Source organism: Anopheles bellator, chromosome X (assembly GCF_943735745.2).
Source record: "Anopheles bellator chromosome X, idAnoBellAS_SP24_06.2, whole genome shotgun sequence".
NCBI lineage: Eukaryota > Metazoa > Arthropoda > Insecta > Diptera > Culicidae > Anopheles > Anopheles bellator.
In genome coordinates this window covers 456,192-474,263 of record NC_071287.1, presented here as the reverse complement: position 1 = coordinate 474,263, position 18,072 = coordinate 456,192, and the positions used below count along the sequence as shown (strand labels likewise).

At 42.3% G+C, this 18,072-nt stretch overlaps 3 protein-coding genes across 4 annotated transcripts; all 3 read left to right on the top strand.

The window, feature by feature from the left end:
- Nucleotides 1-512: 512 nt before the first annotated feature.
- LOC131213199 (cholesterol 7-desaturase nvd) lies at nucleotides 513-2,202 on the top strand. Its single transcript, XM_058207193.1, has 4 exons — nucleotides 513-752; nucleotides 881-1,590; nucleotides 1,664-1,955; nucleotides 2,041-2,202. The coding sequence occupies exons 1-4, from the start codon at nucleotides 513-515 to the stop codon at nucleotides 2,200-2,202; spliced, it is 1,404 nt and encodes a 467-aa protein (XP_058063176.1).
- A 954-nt stretch (nucleotides 2,203-3,156) lies between these two features.
- LOC131213588 (xaa-Pro aminopeptidase ApepP-like) lies at nucleotides 3,157-5,639 on the top strand. The gene is made up of 4 exons (XM_058207658.1): nucleotides 3,157-3,228; nucleotides 3,503-4,748; nucleotides 4,860-5,167; nucleotides 5,239-5,639. The coding sequence occupies exons 2-4, from the start codon at nucleotides 3,517-3,519 to the stop codon at nucleotides 5,529-5,531; spliced, it is 1,833 nt and encodes a 610-aa protein (XP_058063641.1). The 5' UTR covers nucleotides 3,157-3,228; nucleotides 3,503-3,516; the 3' UTR covers nucleotides 5,532-5,639.
- A 9,945-nt stretch (nucleotides 5,640-15,584) lies between these two features.
- LOC131213587 (proton-coupled amino acid transporter 2-like) lies at nucleotides 15,585-17,757 on the top strand. Of its 2 annotated transcripts, XM_058207657.1 has the most exons (3): nucleotides 15,585-16,152; nucleotides 16,222-17,077; nucleotides 17,156-17,757. In XM_058207657.1, the coding sequence occupies exons 1-3, from the start codon at nucleotides 16,011-16,013 to the stop codon at nucleotides 17,580-17,582; spliced, it is 1,425 nt and encodes a 474-aa protein (XP_058063640.1). In that variant the 5' UTR covers nucleotides 15,585-16,010; the 3' UTR covers nucleotides 17,583-17,757. The 2 variants fall into 2 exon arrangements, with proteins under 2 accessions (XP_058063640.1, XP_058063639.1); XM_058207656.1 differs by having other exon boundaries at nucleotides 15,585-17,077.
- Nucleotides 17,758-18,072: the final 315 nt, after the last annotated feature.

Sequence of the window (18,072 nt, the reverse complement as noted above, 5' to 3'; positions counted from 1 at the left end):
ATGATATCGTATTCCAATTAAAGCAACAGACCATCAAAAATGAGCGTCATTGGCGATGCGAAAGGGTGCACAGTGTGAATTGGACGGTCCGGGTGCGGTGGGGGGAGGAGTTGAACTGAAAAGGCTTGAATAATTTCCTGTGCCTTGGGGAAGAGCACAATGGTTCATGGCGTGGCCAAGCAAGACAGAAATCTTGAGGTAAAACCACCTTGTCTAGCCTATTGATCTCGTCAGGCAGGCCGGAATTATTCAACATCCTTTTGCTCTTTTTCACCCTCTTACATGGACGTGTTTCAGTTCGGCTGTTTTGTGATTGATAGAATTCAAGCTCTGCTTGCGTATGGTTATTTGTTTGTTACATTTTTTTTCTTATATATATACGCGCACACTCTCACCCAATACAAGCAGACTGATGGCTATTGTCAAAATCTACCGTTTCAGAAACTACCGTTGCAAGGCTTAAGGCTACATTGGAAAAGGACGGCTTAGCTAAGAGCAGTCGATTCTGAGAGATGGAGATGCTTGGATCGTTAATGGAATACCGGCTGAAAACGTTCGTAGACTGGCTAGAGCAGCTGCAGCTACTGCCTGGTTGGCAAGGCAATTACACAATCAATTATGTATTGCAACACACCCCATCATCATTAGTAAGTGTTCAATTTTCTTGGGCAAACTTCGCGTATCTCGTGCTGCTGATCTTGATTGGTTACGTACTGTACCTGTTCTACTATCAAGCCATTGTTTGGAAACGGGTAAGTTAGCTTCGTTCAACCTCAGCTTATCTCAGCTACATCAGTAGCAAGAGAAGAGATCCAAAATCGCACGTGAAGCCACTGGCAATCCAACCACCTCAACAGCAATCTTGCATCGCTTTCCTCAGGATCTAACAGACATCGGGTACAACCACATCTTAGATGCAAACCGCATCAGACCGAGCAACCGTAAACGAGTAGATATCGTGAACCGAGCACGTCGATTGCGCAAAATCGGTGATCGTCTACCGCCACCCTACCCGAATGGATGGTTTTCGATTTTAGAATCGGAGGAGTTGCGCCCAGGAGAAGCGAAAAGCATTGATTGCCTTGGGCAAAATCTGGTCGCCTTTCGAACGCTGACGGGTGCGGTGTATGTGCTGGATGCGTACTGTCCGCATCTTGGCGCCAACCTCGGCGTAGGAGGCATCGTGCAGGATGACTGCATCGAGTGTCCGTTTCACCACTGGACATTTAGTGGTCGGGATGGCCAATGCACTAACATTCCGTACAGTCGCCTGGGCACAATACCAAAGGTAGCCCGGTTGCGTAAGTGGCTGTCAATTGAAGTGAACGGATTCATTTTCGTGTGGCACCATACGGATCCTACAGCCGAGCCGTGGACAATTAATGTCGTGAATGAGATAGAGGATGGTAGCTGGGTGTACTATGGCAAGAACGAGTTTCTGGTGAACTGTCACATCCAAGATGTGCCGGAGAATGGAGCTGACGTAGCGCATCTTGCAGCGGTGCACGGACCTAACATGCTTTCTGGTAGCGACATTCGTTACTCGAGAGCCGCCTGGGCCGGCTTTGGAATGCACTCGTGGCTCGCCAGGTAGGTGTGGTTCATTGACGGGTGGGTTAGTGCACCGCGACAGTAACGTATTTTGATTTCCCCACGCCTATAGCTGGAAATCACCAGAAGCCGGAGAACCATCGCACGTTGCAAAGATGGATTTGACCCATTCCTTCCGGATTTTCAACAAGCTGGAGGTGGGTAAGATAGACGTGCGAGCGTACCAAATCGGCCCGGGGTACGTGCAGCTTAGGATGAACACCGGAATGGGTCCTTTCGTCGTCCTCCAGACCGTCACACCGATCGAACCGCTCGTGCAAAAAGTAATTCATAGATTCTACGCTCCACGCAATGTATGGAACGCGGTCTTTCAGAAGTTTGCCATCTGGGCGGAAAGTGTTATGGTATGATCAACAACTCTCAACCGTGCAACCGATCGTTTGGCAATCGAGCGTTAATTGTTTTACATCAATATAATTTGCTTTGCAGTTTGAAAGAGACATGATGGTTTGGAATCACAAACAATTCATCGATAATCCGCTATTGATCAAAGAGGATCGTCTGATCAAAAGTTATCGGAAGTGGTACAACCAATTTTATTCCGAGAATAGCGTTAGCTTCGCAATGGCAAAAGAAAAGCTGGATTGGTGATTGAAAAGCTCTACGCGAGTTCCAGGACTGTTACCATTGTGGAGCTGTTACAAAACACGTGTTACCAAAAATCGACGTATGGCCGAAAGCAGGCAAACATCAAGCACACAATCTGTCTTAATCCTTGAGGTGAAACGCTACGGTGCTGTGATTTGTTCCTATGAATCGCCAGCTATACCCTATACTTCATACACAGTATATGCAAGTATAACAAGTTGTCATAATATATTATTATACAGTATATGTTTAAAAAATACTACAACAAATGGCTAAAATAAAAACGAAATTCGTAGCTATAGAGAAAAAAATTAAACAGGCAATGAAAAAGTATTGTCCAATCGTTCATACTATAATGCTGCTTTCATAGCTTCAAGGATGCAGATGGCAATGCATTGTTGGAGGCGCTGTAGAGACTCCGAGCATCGAGATTCGGTCTCCTCTAGGTTTTAACAAACGATTTTACGAGGGTTCCTGATTCATTTTTCCCTTTTTAGTTTCTCTCGGATTCGTTAGCCCGTAGTTCAAATTCATGACCGCATTTTGAAAAACATTGTGACGTTAGCAATAATTTTATTAGTTATTGTACAATGAAACAGAACAATGGTTTGGAGTTTGGGGCTACAGTTTGAATGTGAAATATTTCATTCAGGATGAAACATTTCTCAAATCGTTAACCTGCGTTTAAATATATAAATAATAGTTACAACTACACCCAATTGAAATAGGAATGGAATAGAAACAATTCAGACGCTAAGGTAGAATTAATTGAATGCTGTGTTCTAACAGCGGCAAAAACCTAACTCCGTACTAAAGAAATAAAGTTCTTTAGCTATTTAGCTTTAGCTAGGACTTTAGCTATATTTCTTTATGGGAACTTATGAAGTGTATACAATGACAGTAACTGTCAGTGAACCACGTTACCATAATTATGGCTGCTATGTCCTGTGTTCGTAAACTATTTGCTGTATCATTATTCGTAAAGAACGCATCGGCATTAGACTACTTCGCTGCTTTGTTATCATAGAGGTAATGCACGGGTCCTACAGTGTTGTCACAGTATTTGATTGCACATAGATAAGATAAGAAATAAAGGGAGTAAAACAATAGTTTTTTTTCCTATCTTAGAAGAGCGGTCCGGGCCGTATTTATAACAATAGTTGTTGTTCATGAACATGCTGTGCAACCGCGACGAGCTTGCGATGTTGTGTGATAATCATTCAAAGTGCCATCTCTCGTTGTCGGCTGTTTGCGCACATTTAGCTTCGCCACTAACCATCACGAATACGATCTCCTTTCGCAGTTGACGCAGTGATTATGAAACTGACCAGTGAAATACTGACTGCTCTGCGGCAATTGATGAAAAACTTGCCGAACAACCTAGGCACAATCAGTGCGTATATCATCCCATCAACCGATGCTCACCAGAGTGAATATCTGGCTGCACACGACGAACGGTGTGCGTTCGTGTCCGGATTCGATGGAAGCGCTGGCACCGCCGTAGTAACCGAAACGGAAGCACTGTTATGGACCGATGGGCGTTACTACCAGCAAGCTGGAAAACAACTCGACACTAATTGGAAGCTGATGAAAGACGGATTGCCAAGTACACCGTCGATTGACACATGGCTGGCGAAAATGCTGCAACCAGGTTCACGAGTCGGCGTAGACGCTAATCTCATCACAGCAGCCGCGTGGAACCCGCTGCAAACTTCGATCAAAACAGGCAGCTGCACCTTGCTCGCTGTCACACCCAACCTAGTTGATTTGGTCTGGAAAGAGCAACCACCCGCCCCACACAACCAGCTTCTACCACTAGCGACCATTTTCACGGGGCATTCGGTGTCTGAGAAGTTGACTGTCGTGCGCGAGAAGATGGTAGAAAAAAGGGCCTCCGTTTTGGTGGTGAGTGCGCTTGATGAGATCGCGTGGCTTTTAAATCTGCGTGGTACCGATATAGACTATAATCCAGTGTTTTTCGCCTACGTCATCGTAACACTTGAGGACCTGCATCTGTTCGTAGACGAAACGAAAATAGTGCCATCAATATTGGAACATTTTCGAGAGAATGGGGTTGAGGTACGGGTACATGCGTACGATGACATGCATAGGGTACTGCAGCAGTTGGCCCTGGCGAGTCCGCATCTCGTATGGGTTAGTTCCGGGTCCAGTTATGCCCTAGTAATGCTGATCCCGGAGGAGAAGCGCTTCCATGACATCACTCCTATCAACCTGATGAAGGCAGTCAAGAACGCCACGGAGGCGCAAGGCATGCGTAATTGTCACGTGCGGGACGGAGTTGCTCTCTGTCAGTACTTTGCCTGGTTGGAGCGTACGATAGCTGCAGGCACCCCGGTGACCGAGATTAGCGGTGCGACCGAACTAGAACGCTGTAGGAGCTGCCAGCAGCATTACAAGGGCCTCAGCTTTGCCACGATTAGTGCTTCCGGACCGAACGGTTCAATCATACACTACCATCCACTGCCGGAAACGAACCGACCTATCAACGACCAAGAGATCTATCTTTGCGACTCCGGTGCTCAATATCTGTAAGATAAAAATCCCTTACTTTCAGGCTGTTTTTTTTTAAATTCATACTGTAATTTTCTTTACCCTTGCCATAATTGTCAATCGCTCTGTTTTTCGTGTATTTTCGGTAGCGACGGTACAACTGATGTTACACGAACAGTGCATTTTGGCAAACCTAGTGATGAAGAAATCAGAGCCTTCACGCATGTCCTTAAGGGACAAATTGCGCTCAGTACGGCCACCTTTCCGCGAAGAGTAAAAGGTCAGTTTCTTGACACGATCGCGCGCAAGGCGCTATGGGATATCGGACTCGACTATAGCCATGGCACTGGTCATGGTATTGGACATTATCTTAATGTACATGAGGGTCCCATGGGAATCGGTATACGACTAATGCCCAACGATCCCGGTCTGGAGGAGAATATGTTTCTTTCCAACGGTAAACTATTCAATAATCCCATTCAACCTTGCTAGTTCATCCACTAATTAGTCATTTCTCTTATTTCCCAGAACCTGGTTATTACAAAGATGGCAAATTTGGCATCCGGATCGAAGACATAGTGCAGGTGACGACAGCTGATGTTGGAACCAATTTTGACGGGCGCGGAGCGCTCACTTTTCACACCGTAACGATGTGTCCGATCCAAACGCGACTCATCGACGTCACATTGCTTACACTTCGTGAACGAGAACATCTGAATAACTATCATCGCCGGGTGTATGAAACACTGACCCCATTGCTGCGTGAAGCTAACGACCAGGAGACTCTTGCATGGCTCGAACGCGAAACAAGACCAATTTAAGTAAATTACGCCTTTATTATTTCATGTCCTGGTAAACCTAGTGTATTTAAACAGAGATATCTGCCACCAATTTTTTGACAATTTTTACTTCAATAAAAGTAATCGGAAACCAAGCTATTAAGGCCGATTTTTTCTAACACTTTTTCGAATGGACTTTTTTTTGTAATTTACTCAATTGAAGCAAGTTTGCGTTGATATGTTATTCCCGTTCGTTGTACTTGGGCGAGTCACTGCGCCGGTGATCAGGTAGTTTCCATGTCCTAGTTGCGCTTTGTCCATGTCGCAAACTAGGTACTTCCAATCACCAGCTTCGGATGCAAATCTGATCAACCTGCAACCATTGTTGTTACTTATTTCATGCCGACGTGCGTACGTTCTGCTCTTTTCAGAGTACGTTCGTTCCATGTTCGTAATTTCATACGCATAATCGTAGCCCTATTTCGTGAATGGGGTCGACCATCGTTAGGATCAAAAAAATCCATTAATTTATCCAAAATATTTTTATCAGAATTTCGAAATTTGAATGCATTTGCATTGACTATAGAGGTGTAGTTGTCATGCATATTGCATAACTTCCGGCGTTTAACTATCTTGGCGAAAAATGGCACGTCGAAAAAATGCCTTAGATTCTTCCTAAAACCAGCCTTGTAAATGTCCAACGTTAGTCTTGTAATGTCCATTTCTGTGTGACGGAAGGATACACCTCTTTTTATTAAAATGAGATTATTCATTGCAAGGATCCGTAATGATTTGATCGCTCTTCTGCCATAATTCCGATCATTATTCACTGTGGATTCATATGGGATGTTCGCGCAATGTCCTTTTATTCTTTCCCCATGTAATTGTTGCGTTTTCTTTCGGTTATTTTCAATTTTCGGATGAATGATCTACGAGTGAGCGACATCCTTGCCATCACCAGTTTAGCCTACAACTTTTGGACATTGGACAAAACATTGTAAAAACATTGGACTCTTCAAATGAACGTATGTGAAGTTTTATTTCAATCGGTCACGTAATTATTTTTTTAAAGCCATTTAGTATCGGCATGTCACAGTATTTTTTACAATGAAAAAAATCAAGTATCGTGCTGTGATTTCATTTTTATTTTTGAAAGGTTTATAAGCAAAGGAAAATTATGGACAAAAGTTGAAAGTGGACTCTTCTCCTTCAATTAGGGGGTAAAAAGGGGGGTTTCTGAGTTTAAACACGGTCGTAGTAGACGATCCATGTCAAAAACGTAAAAAACAGACACAACACCTGAAATCGTAAAAAAAACAGAATACCGTATTGGAAAATCGTTGAATCACTGAAAGAGATTTAGTATAAGGCCTAGCCATCTCATTAAGCAGTATAACCAATATTTTGACTGAAGTTTTGGGTTCCAGAAAGCTGTTGGCAAAATGGGTTCCGCATTCGCTAAAAATGGAACAATGCACCAGGTCACAAGAGCAATTCGAAAATGGCAAAAATCCATGAATCAAAGTTCGAATTGTTGGAATATGTACCGTATTTACCAAATTTGGCCCCTAGCGACTTCCATCTATTTTCAGACCCAAAAAAACCATGCGTGAAAAGCGTTTCCATCAAAAGATGACGTTATAACAACTGTGGAAGCGTATTTTGAAACGCTTCCAAATTATCGCTTCCTATGAGATTTTTATTCATCACGCAGGCAGAGTTCATCAGATGTGCAGAGGAAGAGCACATCCAATGGGTTTGTATGTGTGTGTGTTGGTTTTTTGCTGCTCCTTATTTCATTAGCTTTTTATGAAGAGCAAACAAAGTGCGCATTATTTGCTATATACATTTTGCGCACAATGATCATAACCATTACATTGAACGGTAATGGTTTAAATAGATAAATAAACAAAAACATCAACACGACTATTCATTCAGACCTGCTACGCTGTTCTCATTTATTGTTCGCTATCATTGTCATCTTCACCACATTCTGAACTACTTCTTCACACCCTCTTCCTCGCGATTTTATCTGTTTTATAAACCCACTGCGCGCCACCCCAGCTGCGCTTTGCGTCTGTAACCGAGCCAAAAGCGTAGTTTGTTTACACATGATACTTTATAAAAGCTTTGTGTGGTTCTCGTTCGGGGCATTCTGGCGAGATGCGACGCGCATCATACACAGGTTCGCGTCGGAGAATGGATTCGTCGTGTATCCCTTTGTTCCGGTTTCCTTTCCTAGCAGATCTCCTCCTACCACGCTAAGTCACTCATCGCAACCCGTTTAGTGTTACCTGTTGGGTCGTTTATGTGCACGTGTACTGTTTGTGTTCGTTCGCCAAAAATGAACAGCATCGATGGTACAAACATCCACCAATAGAAAAACAAACCCACAACACCAGAAAACCGAGTTGGTCTGCGATAAACCCCGGCGGTTGTGGCCGGATAAATAAGTTAGTAAGTCGAACAATTAGAACTAATATATATTTTTGAGTGAAAATAAACTTAACTAAACCTTAACTTATGTTAAAAAAATTGTTAGACTCCTCTAGCGCTAGCGACGTTTGTCATTCACCAAACCGGTTAAGCTCTTGATTCTTTTACGTACAGAAAAAAACTCCAAGCAAATACAAAAGTATAGTGTACATAATCGTATACAAACAACTATAACAGAGTAAAACAAAAAAAAATACAAACAAAAAACCTACGAAATTATTTCAACAAACCTCCCACGTAAATTCGTCACTTTCACGTCCATTCAAGTCTTGTGTTTGCTGTTTAAGATATCGAAGAACAAAAGAAAGAATGACGGTAGCATTGGAAATACTGCTGGCAGTGTTTCACGTGTGCAAAACGCAGACTTATCAGTACAGGCAATGTTTGCTATTATCTTCATGAGGTTTCTCGTTTAGTTTAGTCCTTCATGAGATTTCTCGCTTAGCTCCCAATCACTACGACGTGTCGCTGGTGGGACAGGTAGTTCACAAAGACGGTAGTTTCCGAATATTTCTGAGCACTCGACTTATTCACTGCGCTCGTGTCTGTTGTTTAGCTTGACTGAGCGAATGCATTCGAAATCCAACGCTGCGTAGCGGGTGTCGCATATCGGGAAAGGGGCTATGGATCACCTCACGGGGTGCTCATGCAGAACACTGAGTTTAAGAAGCAACAGAATGCGGATACACTGGCTGGGAACCTACGAACGCAAACTTCGGTCGAGCAGTGAGACCCTTTGTTCGTGAACGGTTGGAAAGTGTTTTAATGTTGTCCTAAGTACAAGTTGCGTGGTTTGTTTGTTTCCTATACAGCTTTGTGATCAGTGAAATTTACTCTTTCTAATGGACTGCGTAGCCATGTATATGGGACCCTTGTTTTTTTACACTTATTCAATAATATAGTAGCATTCAAAAGGGTAACATGTAACCTTGAATAATAAAAACGGCTCCGTTCCTCTAAAATAAAATAAAGTTATTAAGTATAGGACGATGTCAGCATTATTTGCAAACACACTCGTATACAAGGAGATAATTGTTAAAAGTTTTTTGGTACCATCCATTTTAATGTGTTAAATTCTTCGAAACGATTTCGGACAACTTCTATTGTGCAACACTTACACCGATTGCAAGCGAACCTAATTTTATATTCGAGGTTCCATTATTCCATTATTATTCCATTTTATATTCGAGGTTGGTGTTAACCATACGAAAAGAATTTTAAGTTGATTCTCAGTGTTTTTGAGGCACCTAGAATTGAGAAAGGACACCATAGTTGAACATATCTAATATTGTGTAGACAATATATATTATTGAAAATTATAAGGTTGCAAAAATTCGTTTATGTAACATTATATTTTTTAAATGTAATCCAATAATCCAATAATAGCATATTCGCCCGTATGTCTTATATTTCAGACAAAAGTATCGATGAATTCCTCTCGTATCATGATGTTAGGGGTAGGGTCGCTGTTCATTTTATATGCGTTTCGGGCCAACGATCATTCGATTTTGTTTGTATCTTTCGCCGTAAGCTATTCCCGTGTCGCATTAGTTTTCTCTTTGTGGGTTGTTCCAATTATAAAACAATGCAGAAGACATTTTTTTATCCATATACCTTACAGAGCTATGGTTCCCATTTGAATAAAAAGCTATTTCGTGGTGGTGATATGTACGAAGATGGAAAACGTGCGAACGTGTTAGTGTTACGCTTTTCAAATACGTATTGTTCACACACGGTGTGCGAAATCTTGCAAATTATCTTTATTTGTAAAACCGATCGATCGCTAAATTGCCTGTTTTATTGTGGCATCGTTAGGATAACGGCCAGTAACGGACGACAATGCAAACATAGATGTTATCGACGAACTACACAATTCTTCATTCACATTTAGATGAGAGACAGATGACTTTAGTGATTGGTAAATTTGTCTACCTCTTAATAAACGCTATAGGTATCCATTTCACAACTTCTATCCTTATCTACAGTCTACTACAGGCTTGGATCAAGGACAAATACATAAAACTAGTAACAGTTCGGTACCCTGCATTTAGCGAAGTGCATTCAACCAGTTCTCATTAACGTGGTTTCATTGTTCGTAAACTCAAAATTTACCGACTCGTAAATAACTACTTGGTGTGCGCACAGAGTGCACAATGTGTATAGAGGTGTTGCTGCAGAAGGTTTTCGTTGCATAGGGGAGAGAACACCGAAGCAATATTTGTTTAATACTCCATCTATTTTCCACTCTATTTTCCATCCTTTTCAAAATCCACTCTTCTAACCAATATTAACTATGCTTACGCTACGTCAGCAATAATATGTCAATGTGTCCTCGAAGCATTCTTTGGTAGGTTTAAATTTTTGTTTTACGCTTAATGTGTTTTTAAAGTATAAAGCGGATGGCGGTGCAAGGTGCAAGTATTGAATAAAACCGCCAATGTTACAGGTCCCTAGGAACTATATTGTTCTTGCAAAATATGGTGTTATTAAATGATCAAAAGTAACACAATCAACAACAAGCCATGTGTCATAACAAAATTATTTCCTCCGGTTTTAACTACTAACTTGTGGCATTTTTTGAAATTCTGAAATTTGAAGTTTTGAAAACTTCATTTTAAATTTCCTATTAGCAATTTCGATGCAATGTCAAGAAGCTGCGAACTAACGATGCATTCAGATGATTCTTCACAGTTTTTAAATGATTATTGTTGTACATATTTCCTATTAGTTGCTCTCAATATTTTCCAGCAGTGAATAAAGAGCAGATTTATAGCAAGATGTTGGTGATGGTAGTTGTAGCGATGTAGGATTTTATAGCTTCAATGCTGCGATGCCTAATAGATGTTGCAACGGTTCACTGGTTTACATCGCTTGACAAACTTCTTCCACCTTCTTCCTAGCATCTTTATCTACCTAGCTAGCATTCCTGTTTCTACTATATTCAATGCATTGGCAAAATCCATCCTCGCTTCCTCTTTACTCACATATTAAAAGGTTTGCTGGGTTCACTGTCTGTAGGAATAGCAAGGCAGGGAAGAAATGGGGACTATACTTTAATCTGGAATCATTAATGAAAGCCGCTGAAATTGGCGCCTGGCTGTAAACACCCAATCGACACACACACATAAAATAGAAAAATGAGAACGGTTCACTGGTTCTCGAGGCGATTTTATTTTTAGCAGCGTATTCCACCTAAACGAACGACACCAGCGACGACGACAACATCAAAAATGCCAAAAGCGAATCGCTAAATCCCCTTGAGAGCAAACCACCACACGGCGGCTACATGTTATACACATACGGAGAGATGTGTCATTTTGTTTAAGCGATTGCATCTCATTAAATTCCCTATTCTGTAGGCCTATTCGTCTCCTGGCCCAGAAACCAAAACAACCACGAAGCGATTCGCAGATGAATGAATTGAAAATTGGAACTGGTTTTGTTTTGATTTCCTTTTTCTCCATATGGAAAAAAATATAAGGGTCATTACGCACTCTAGAGCTGATGTGCACCGGAGGAGATCGCAGTTTTGAGTTAACAGTGTCAATAACACGACGATTTTTCATACTCTTGTTTACACATTCCGTATCAGGTCTTAATTTGTGATAGAATTATGCAGAGAAATACGTTTATAGAGCACAGATAGATAGGAAACAACACCCAGATTACGAGCATCGCTAAAAGTGCAACTGAAACTTATGCACACTGTGGGCGATGATCCAGCTTTTCCGGCGAATATAATGATCCAGCTTTTCCATTGGTGGTATAAGAGATTGATAAAATTATTAGTATCTTATTGGCAGTCGATCGTCTCATTTTTCCGTAATGCGGTTGACAAACAACCAGGTAGATATAAATTATGCTCCTACTGCTGAATTTCGTTGCAATACATATAGTTGGTAACTTGGGGTATCGCAACATATGACCCCTGCTCGAAATTCGTGGGGTTGTCGATGATTTTTTTTGTTAATAATCGATGCACGATTTGATGATAGACGTTCACAGTTTGCTTTGTAACTAACTGTAACTTAAACACAACTAGAGAATATTATAAGAGTGGCACTGTGTCGCACTCAGTTGCTGAGGGATCGATGAAAATGAATGGTCGCAAGGATCGATCGCGTTCGCATACCGGTCAAGCTTTCTATTTGCTAAAAGGATTTTTATCATGTTTTTTTTAAACTTTTATAGTTTCTATGTACGTGAAAGTACTGCTGACCGGTTTAACCCCCAGTTGCGTAGCTGCCCAGACCAGACCATAAAGAAAATTCTAGTCCCTGTTTATTATGCATTAACGCAAATGGTACTATAACGTCAATAAGTGGCCGGAGTCCGGTGCAGATAGACAATAATCGTAAAATGGACAAGGTGCATTACAAAACGTCCGTCCTGATTCCTAGAATAGCTCGATTGCTGCTGCTAAGACATGTCATACAGAAAGTTAACAACCATAACCGTGATCGTATCCGATCCGGACGATGTGGAATGGACACTTGCCGCAGTAAATATTCAGTTATTTTGCGATGCAGGAGGCTATTAAACAACCTCCTTCTTTCCACCGCTCTACTCCAGCCCGTTAAAATCAGAGACGCATGGAGGCAATTTGGAGTTTTACGATGTTTTCGCATTTTATCGACCAGACGTAAGCCTTCGGTTTAGATTTTATAGCCTCCCAATCGTTCACGCCGACCACATCCGCTTCATGCCCTGTCACAGTTACTACAGATCGCTCCTAAAGTACGCACTCTTTATGTAATTAAAAAGTTTTTTTTGTCCTAATATTTTGCTATGTAATAAACATCGTATTGATACAAGCATGTTTACTATAATACCTCTATCAATATGGCTCAATTACTAGCCGAAAGGCAACATATTTTGAGTGAATTGAATTTAATTAAAGACACAAGTGATTTTTGAGTGATTTTGTTTCTTTGAACAATGAGATGATTACTAATTTTCTCATTCCTTAAAATTGAAGAATTTTCTTTTTATCTTAAAATTGAAATTATCGGATAATGCAGTACGATAATTTGTATGGCATGACGGGTTTGCGTAAACATTAGACATTATTGCTTAAATTACTTTTCATTGCAGTGCAACATTCTGAGTACGCCGTTTGTTGGAATAAAATTCGCAACATTTGCTTAAAATCTGACCGGTTTAACTTTCTGACCGGGACCGGCTTTCCTTTAGCTTCGGGGATTTCAGGGACGGAGAAATCTGCATACGCTGCTCATACGAGGTGTGTTCAAAAAGTTATGCAAATTTTGTATTTACGCGGTCTACGTATGTTCGATTTTCGATTTTTGAAGACATGATCGTCAAGAAGCCAAGTTTGTTCGAATGTGCACATTTTTGCCTACAGTTTTCTTTGATTGCAGGGTCGTGGTGCATCATAAGCTGTTGCCAAAAGAACGGTCAATAACAAATATTACCTGCAAGTTATACGTAATTTGCCCGAAGCAATCCGTTCCAAACGCCCGGATTTGAGGGAAACCAAAACCAAAGTGGCTGCCGTGACCCTGTTCACACATCGAGGATCCTGTGAGAATTTTTGCGCGAAATTTTGGCCGCCAAATGATGCCACTGTCAAAGCCATTCCCCAGATCTGGCTCCCTGTGACTCAAATTACCGCTTCGTGGTTAATTACTTTTGGAGTAGACAAAAATCGACGATGAGCCAAAGTTTTTCAAAGCAAAGCAGCTGCCTAAAATTGACTGATGACTCGAAATGGCCGAAGGGTCTGTGTCGTAAGTCCCCATAAGTGAGTGACATGAGTAGCAACCTATCGCCACAAAAAAAATATCGAAAATCGTACATACGTAGCCTGCATAAATACCAAATTGTCAGAACTTTTTTAACACACCTCGTATATACGAATGCAAATTAACGACTTTCAAATAGCACAAGTTTAACATTAGGTCCAGGATAACATCTATAATTACTAAGAAAATCACATGGATTTTTCTCCCTTGACCTGAGTTCTGGTCACGATCTATCCGTTGTTTCTATTGCGTAAGGCAGGCTTTCTTGCTTTTGCGGCTATCAATATTAAACGGCCCATAAAGCCAGGTGACTGGCGGCGTCAACCAATTGGCAACCATGCACTCTAGGGCAAGGTATTACTACTCGACAGCGGCGACGGTATTTAACGACCACGTTTTGATGGGTTTTTGTGAAATTAATTCCTCTCGTTGGTAAACTCCGTAGCTTGTTTTGCAAACGAAGGGTCGGCAAAGCCATAAAACGTAAAAATATGGAAACATAAAGAAAACCAACCGCGAAATACTAACGAAGTAAATGTCTCTTCTTCCTCGTCCCCTCCCCAAAAAAAAACCTGTGTCATCAAGACGCAAGTTGCATTTTTACTGCTCTTTCATGATGATAATACCAAGGCTCATCACCTGAAAAGTAGAGGGGCAACGTGGGGACTGTATCCTTTATGTTTAATGATTGCGATAAAAAGCAAAACCTTTCAGTTTTATTATTCGTCTGCGCGGGCTATCCAACAGCTCAACGAAGTAAAAAGATACAACAGAATAGTTAGTGAAACATCCCTATAGCTTACATTAAATTGGCGTCAGCGGTTCGATCGACTTTGCATTTGTATTATTTATTCACCTTTATAGTGGTGTCATGAAATGTCATGTCAGTTTTTGCTGCACACGCTTACGGGTGTTTAGTGTTTGAAAGCCTTCCAATATCTCTCTCGGTCCATACGAGTCATATCAATACCCTAAAATAATCAGGTGTGTACTTTTTGTACACCAATACTTTTTGCTACAGCACCAGCTTTTAAAATAATAAATGCGCCCGAGATGGTTCTTTGAGAAACAAAAGAATTACATTCAATAATTGCAATCGTTATTTCTCGGGATAAGAAAGGATTATCTAGAGCAGTTTGAACGATAGCCATATGCTTATCCACTGGCTTTGAATGCCTACGTTTTTGAAGCCTGATCGAGTAATCAAGCGTAATTTGTCAACAATAGAAGCGATCAATGCGTCGATCGAGTTGTCAACATAAGCTCGATGATGATGGTTTAGTTCTTATTAAAAAGCTTGAAACTCCAGAGAACTGGGAATAAACACGGAAATTAAGAAACCCCGACCAAACGTTAAATTATGCACCATCGTCTGTGATTTGGTGTTGTGTTGTTGGCGCAGTGTTGATATTTGGACCTTCCAAAATTGGAGCAAAGCAAGCTGGAGTGTGTATGTGTGTGTGCGTATGATCGCTCTTCTGTTTGTCTTTATTACGGTAAACTGATGCTGAACCGCGGTGGCGATATGGCTAATCAACAAGGCCGACCATCGAACTTGGCGTGGCTAAGGCCGGCAAGAAACTTCCTCTTTTAATCCTCATCCTTTCAATTCACTCACATTCTTGCATTTTCTGTTTTTCTACTATCTCGCTCTGAAGCGTGACGTTAGACGGGCAGCAATCGTAAATACCGAGGTTTTAGCAGAGCACCGATTAGGTTGGAATTTTCCAGTTCCGTTGGCACGTCACCGTCGTCTTTCAGAAGATTTAAGAAGCAATCTCTGGTCCGGAACGATAGTGCATTTCTCCTTCCATCGGGAAAGGAAGAAGGAGCGTAGAAAACAGAGATAAGAACAGTGATGGACTTTGACGTAGTTCGAGATGATGCTTAAATAAGTGGGTTTGACTCGCAGGCGTAGTTCAGTTACAATAAACCCCATCAAACGAACGGTATCATCGATCAGCATTGTCCGTGTTCAGTCAAAGTAGCTAACTGCTGAAACTGTCAGCCAAACATTGAATTACCTGAGCTCCAAGCAGCCTCTGACAGACTACGATCAAAGCCACGGTTTACATAAATGCATAACGCCTACTTTCTGCTGTTTCATCGGTGCGATATAGTCGTCGAAACTGGATTATCGTGGCTAGAGATCCTAGACAAGGGATAAGTGAAAGTTTCTCACGTACGTTTTGCTACTGCACCTCACCACGCTGTGTGTCCTGTTTTGTAAGCCATCTGTTAGTTTTTGGAAACGCCGACGATGGCTCCCAAAATTCGAGAACCGGACCAGAGGACTCCGTTGTTGCAGGACTGCAACAACAATGCTGACAACAGAAACCAGCACAACTACAACAAGCAAAACGATCAACTTGACCACGAAAGCCACCAAAACTACGGCAAATGTAACGGGGCGCTGATAGCGATTGAGGGTGTGCAAGTTCCTCCATCTTGCTGGACCGGTTCGTGCATAGACCACCACGATCCCATCACCAACCGGAAGCTCGAAAATCCTTCCACCAACTTTGACACGCTGATGCACGTGCTGAACGGGAACCTCGGTACGGGCATCCTCGCCATGCCGGACGCATTCAAGAACGCGGGCCTCTACGTTGGCTTCTTCGGCACATTGGTGATGGGTGTGATCTGTACCCACTGTATGCACCTGCTAGTGCGCTGTTCGCACGAGCTATGTCGTCGATACGGTCGGCCCTCACTCTCCTACGCTGACGTAGGATTTTGCGCCCTCGATTCAGGCCCCATCTGGATGCAGCCATTAGCTGGCGGATTTCGACGCCTCATCAACACGTTCTTAGTTGTGATGCAGCTTGGACTGTGCTGCGTGTACTTGCTGTTCGTAGCGGTTAATGTGCGCGAATTGCTTGCTTATGCCAACATCCACGCGACAGTATTAACAGTGCTGGTATGGTTACTAGCCCCGCTCGCCCTGTTGAATCTTGTACGCAGCTTGAAGCTGCTGACGCCGATGTCCCTGGTTGCGTCGATATTTGCAGTGGCCGGCCTGGCAATTGCCTTTCTTTTCCTACTCCAAGATCTGCCCCACAGTGCATCCGTGCCCCCAATTTCCAGCTGGTCGACACTACCGCTTTACTTCGGCACCGTTATGTACGCATTCGAAGGCATCGGTGTCGTACTGCCGTTGGAGAACAACCTCGCCCGGCCACGCGACTTCATTGCCTGGAACGGCGTCCTCAACACCGGCATGACACTCGTCGTTTGCCTCTACTCGGCAGTTGGTTTTTTTGGATATTTAAAATACGGTGATCAGGCCCAGGGCAGCGTCACGCTCAACTTACCCAACGATCATCTGTAAGCCCTAAAACAATTCACCACAGACTTCAGACTAGGGACTCAGTGCTATCTCACTTTTTTCTTACTCCTTCCTAGGCTAGCACAGCTGGTAAGACTGTTCATGGCTGTTGCTGTTCTCGCTTCCTATGCACTCCAGTTCTACGTTCCTATGACCATTTTGGCTCCGGTTGTCGCGTGCCACACCGCCCATCCACGTTGTGCCGAAACTGTGCTAAGACTAGTGACCGTTCTACTGACATTCGTTCTGGCCGCTATCATCCCAAACCTCGGTACTTTCATCTCACTAGTCGGGGCCGTTTCAACTTCGACCCTAGCCCTCATTTTTCCACCGCTGATTGAATTGGTCACATCGTGGCCCAACGCTGACCGACCTGGCCACCGGTGGATTGTTTTGAAGAATTCCCTGATAATCGTATTCGGCGCGACAGGCTTTTTCTTCGGCACCGTCAAGAGCCTGGCGGTCATACTCGAGGGGGGCCCCGGTGAGCTAGGTAGTCTATAAGCCTGTACGGCAAATCTAGAAATATAGTTGGATAGTACTGCTGTGACGCGGACGTGCGCGGAAGCGCTTTAGCTCTAGTAGCCATTGATCATAGTGTTGATGAATCTGATTCGCAATAAAACGATATTTTCCACAAATATTAGCAACGTGCAGTAGAAGATTACACAAATTATTTTGGATCAAAGCATTTTTCAATACATACGGCCCGGTCCGTTCTTTTAAGGTTTATAAAAAAAGCTTATTTCCTAAACGTTGATTTTGAAATACACGTGAAACATGAAAAAACGTCTGGAGTGGCTGCTGTCTGTTGACTTACCTACTTACTTACTTACTTACTTACTTACTTAGTTACTTACTTACTTACTTACTTACTTATTTACTTACTTACATACTTATTTGATCGATGAACGATTGTCGCATTGTCGTTCGGTCGCAATCTGCCTTTTATATATGGCAAGTTGGAGAAAAAAGAAGTTGCCTTTTGTATATG

Excerpts from the sequence above, each read along its gene's own strand:
- LOC131213588 (XM_058207658.1), top strand. The coding sequence starts at position 3,517 with ATGAAACTGACCAGTGAAATACTGACTGCTCTGCGGCAATTGATGAAA. Across the intron at positions 4,749-4,859 it reads GACTCCGGTGCTCAATATCT|CGACGGTACAACTGATGTTA; the intron begins GTAAGATAAAAA and ends TATTTTCGGTAG. Across the intron at positions 5,168-5,238 it reads GAATATGTTTCTTTCCAACG|AACCTGGTTATTACAAAGAT; the intron begins GTAAACTATTCA and ends CTTATTTCCCAG.
- LOC131213587 (XM_058207656.1), top strand. The coding sequence starts at position 16,011 with ATGGCTCCCAAAATTCGAGAACCGGACCAGAGGACTCCGTTGTTGCAG. Across the intron at positions 17,078-17,155 it reads AACTTACCCAACGATCATCT|GCTAGCACAGCTGGTAAGAC; the intron begins GTAAGCCCTAAA and ends ACTCCTTCCTAG.
- LOC131213199 (XM_058207193.1), top strand. The coding sequence starts at position 513 with ATGGAGATGCTTGGATCGTTAATGGAATACCGGCTGAAAACGTTCGTA. Across the intron at positions 753-880 it reads AAGCCATTGTTTGGAAACGG|GATCTAACAGACATCGGGTA; the intron begins GTAAGTTAGCTT and ends CGCTTTCCTCAG. Across the intron at positions 1,591-1,663 it reads ATGCACTCGTGGCTCGCCAG|CTGGAAATCACCAGAAGCCG; the intron begins GTAGGTGTGGTT and ends CCACGCCTATAG.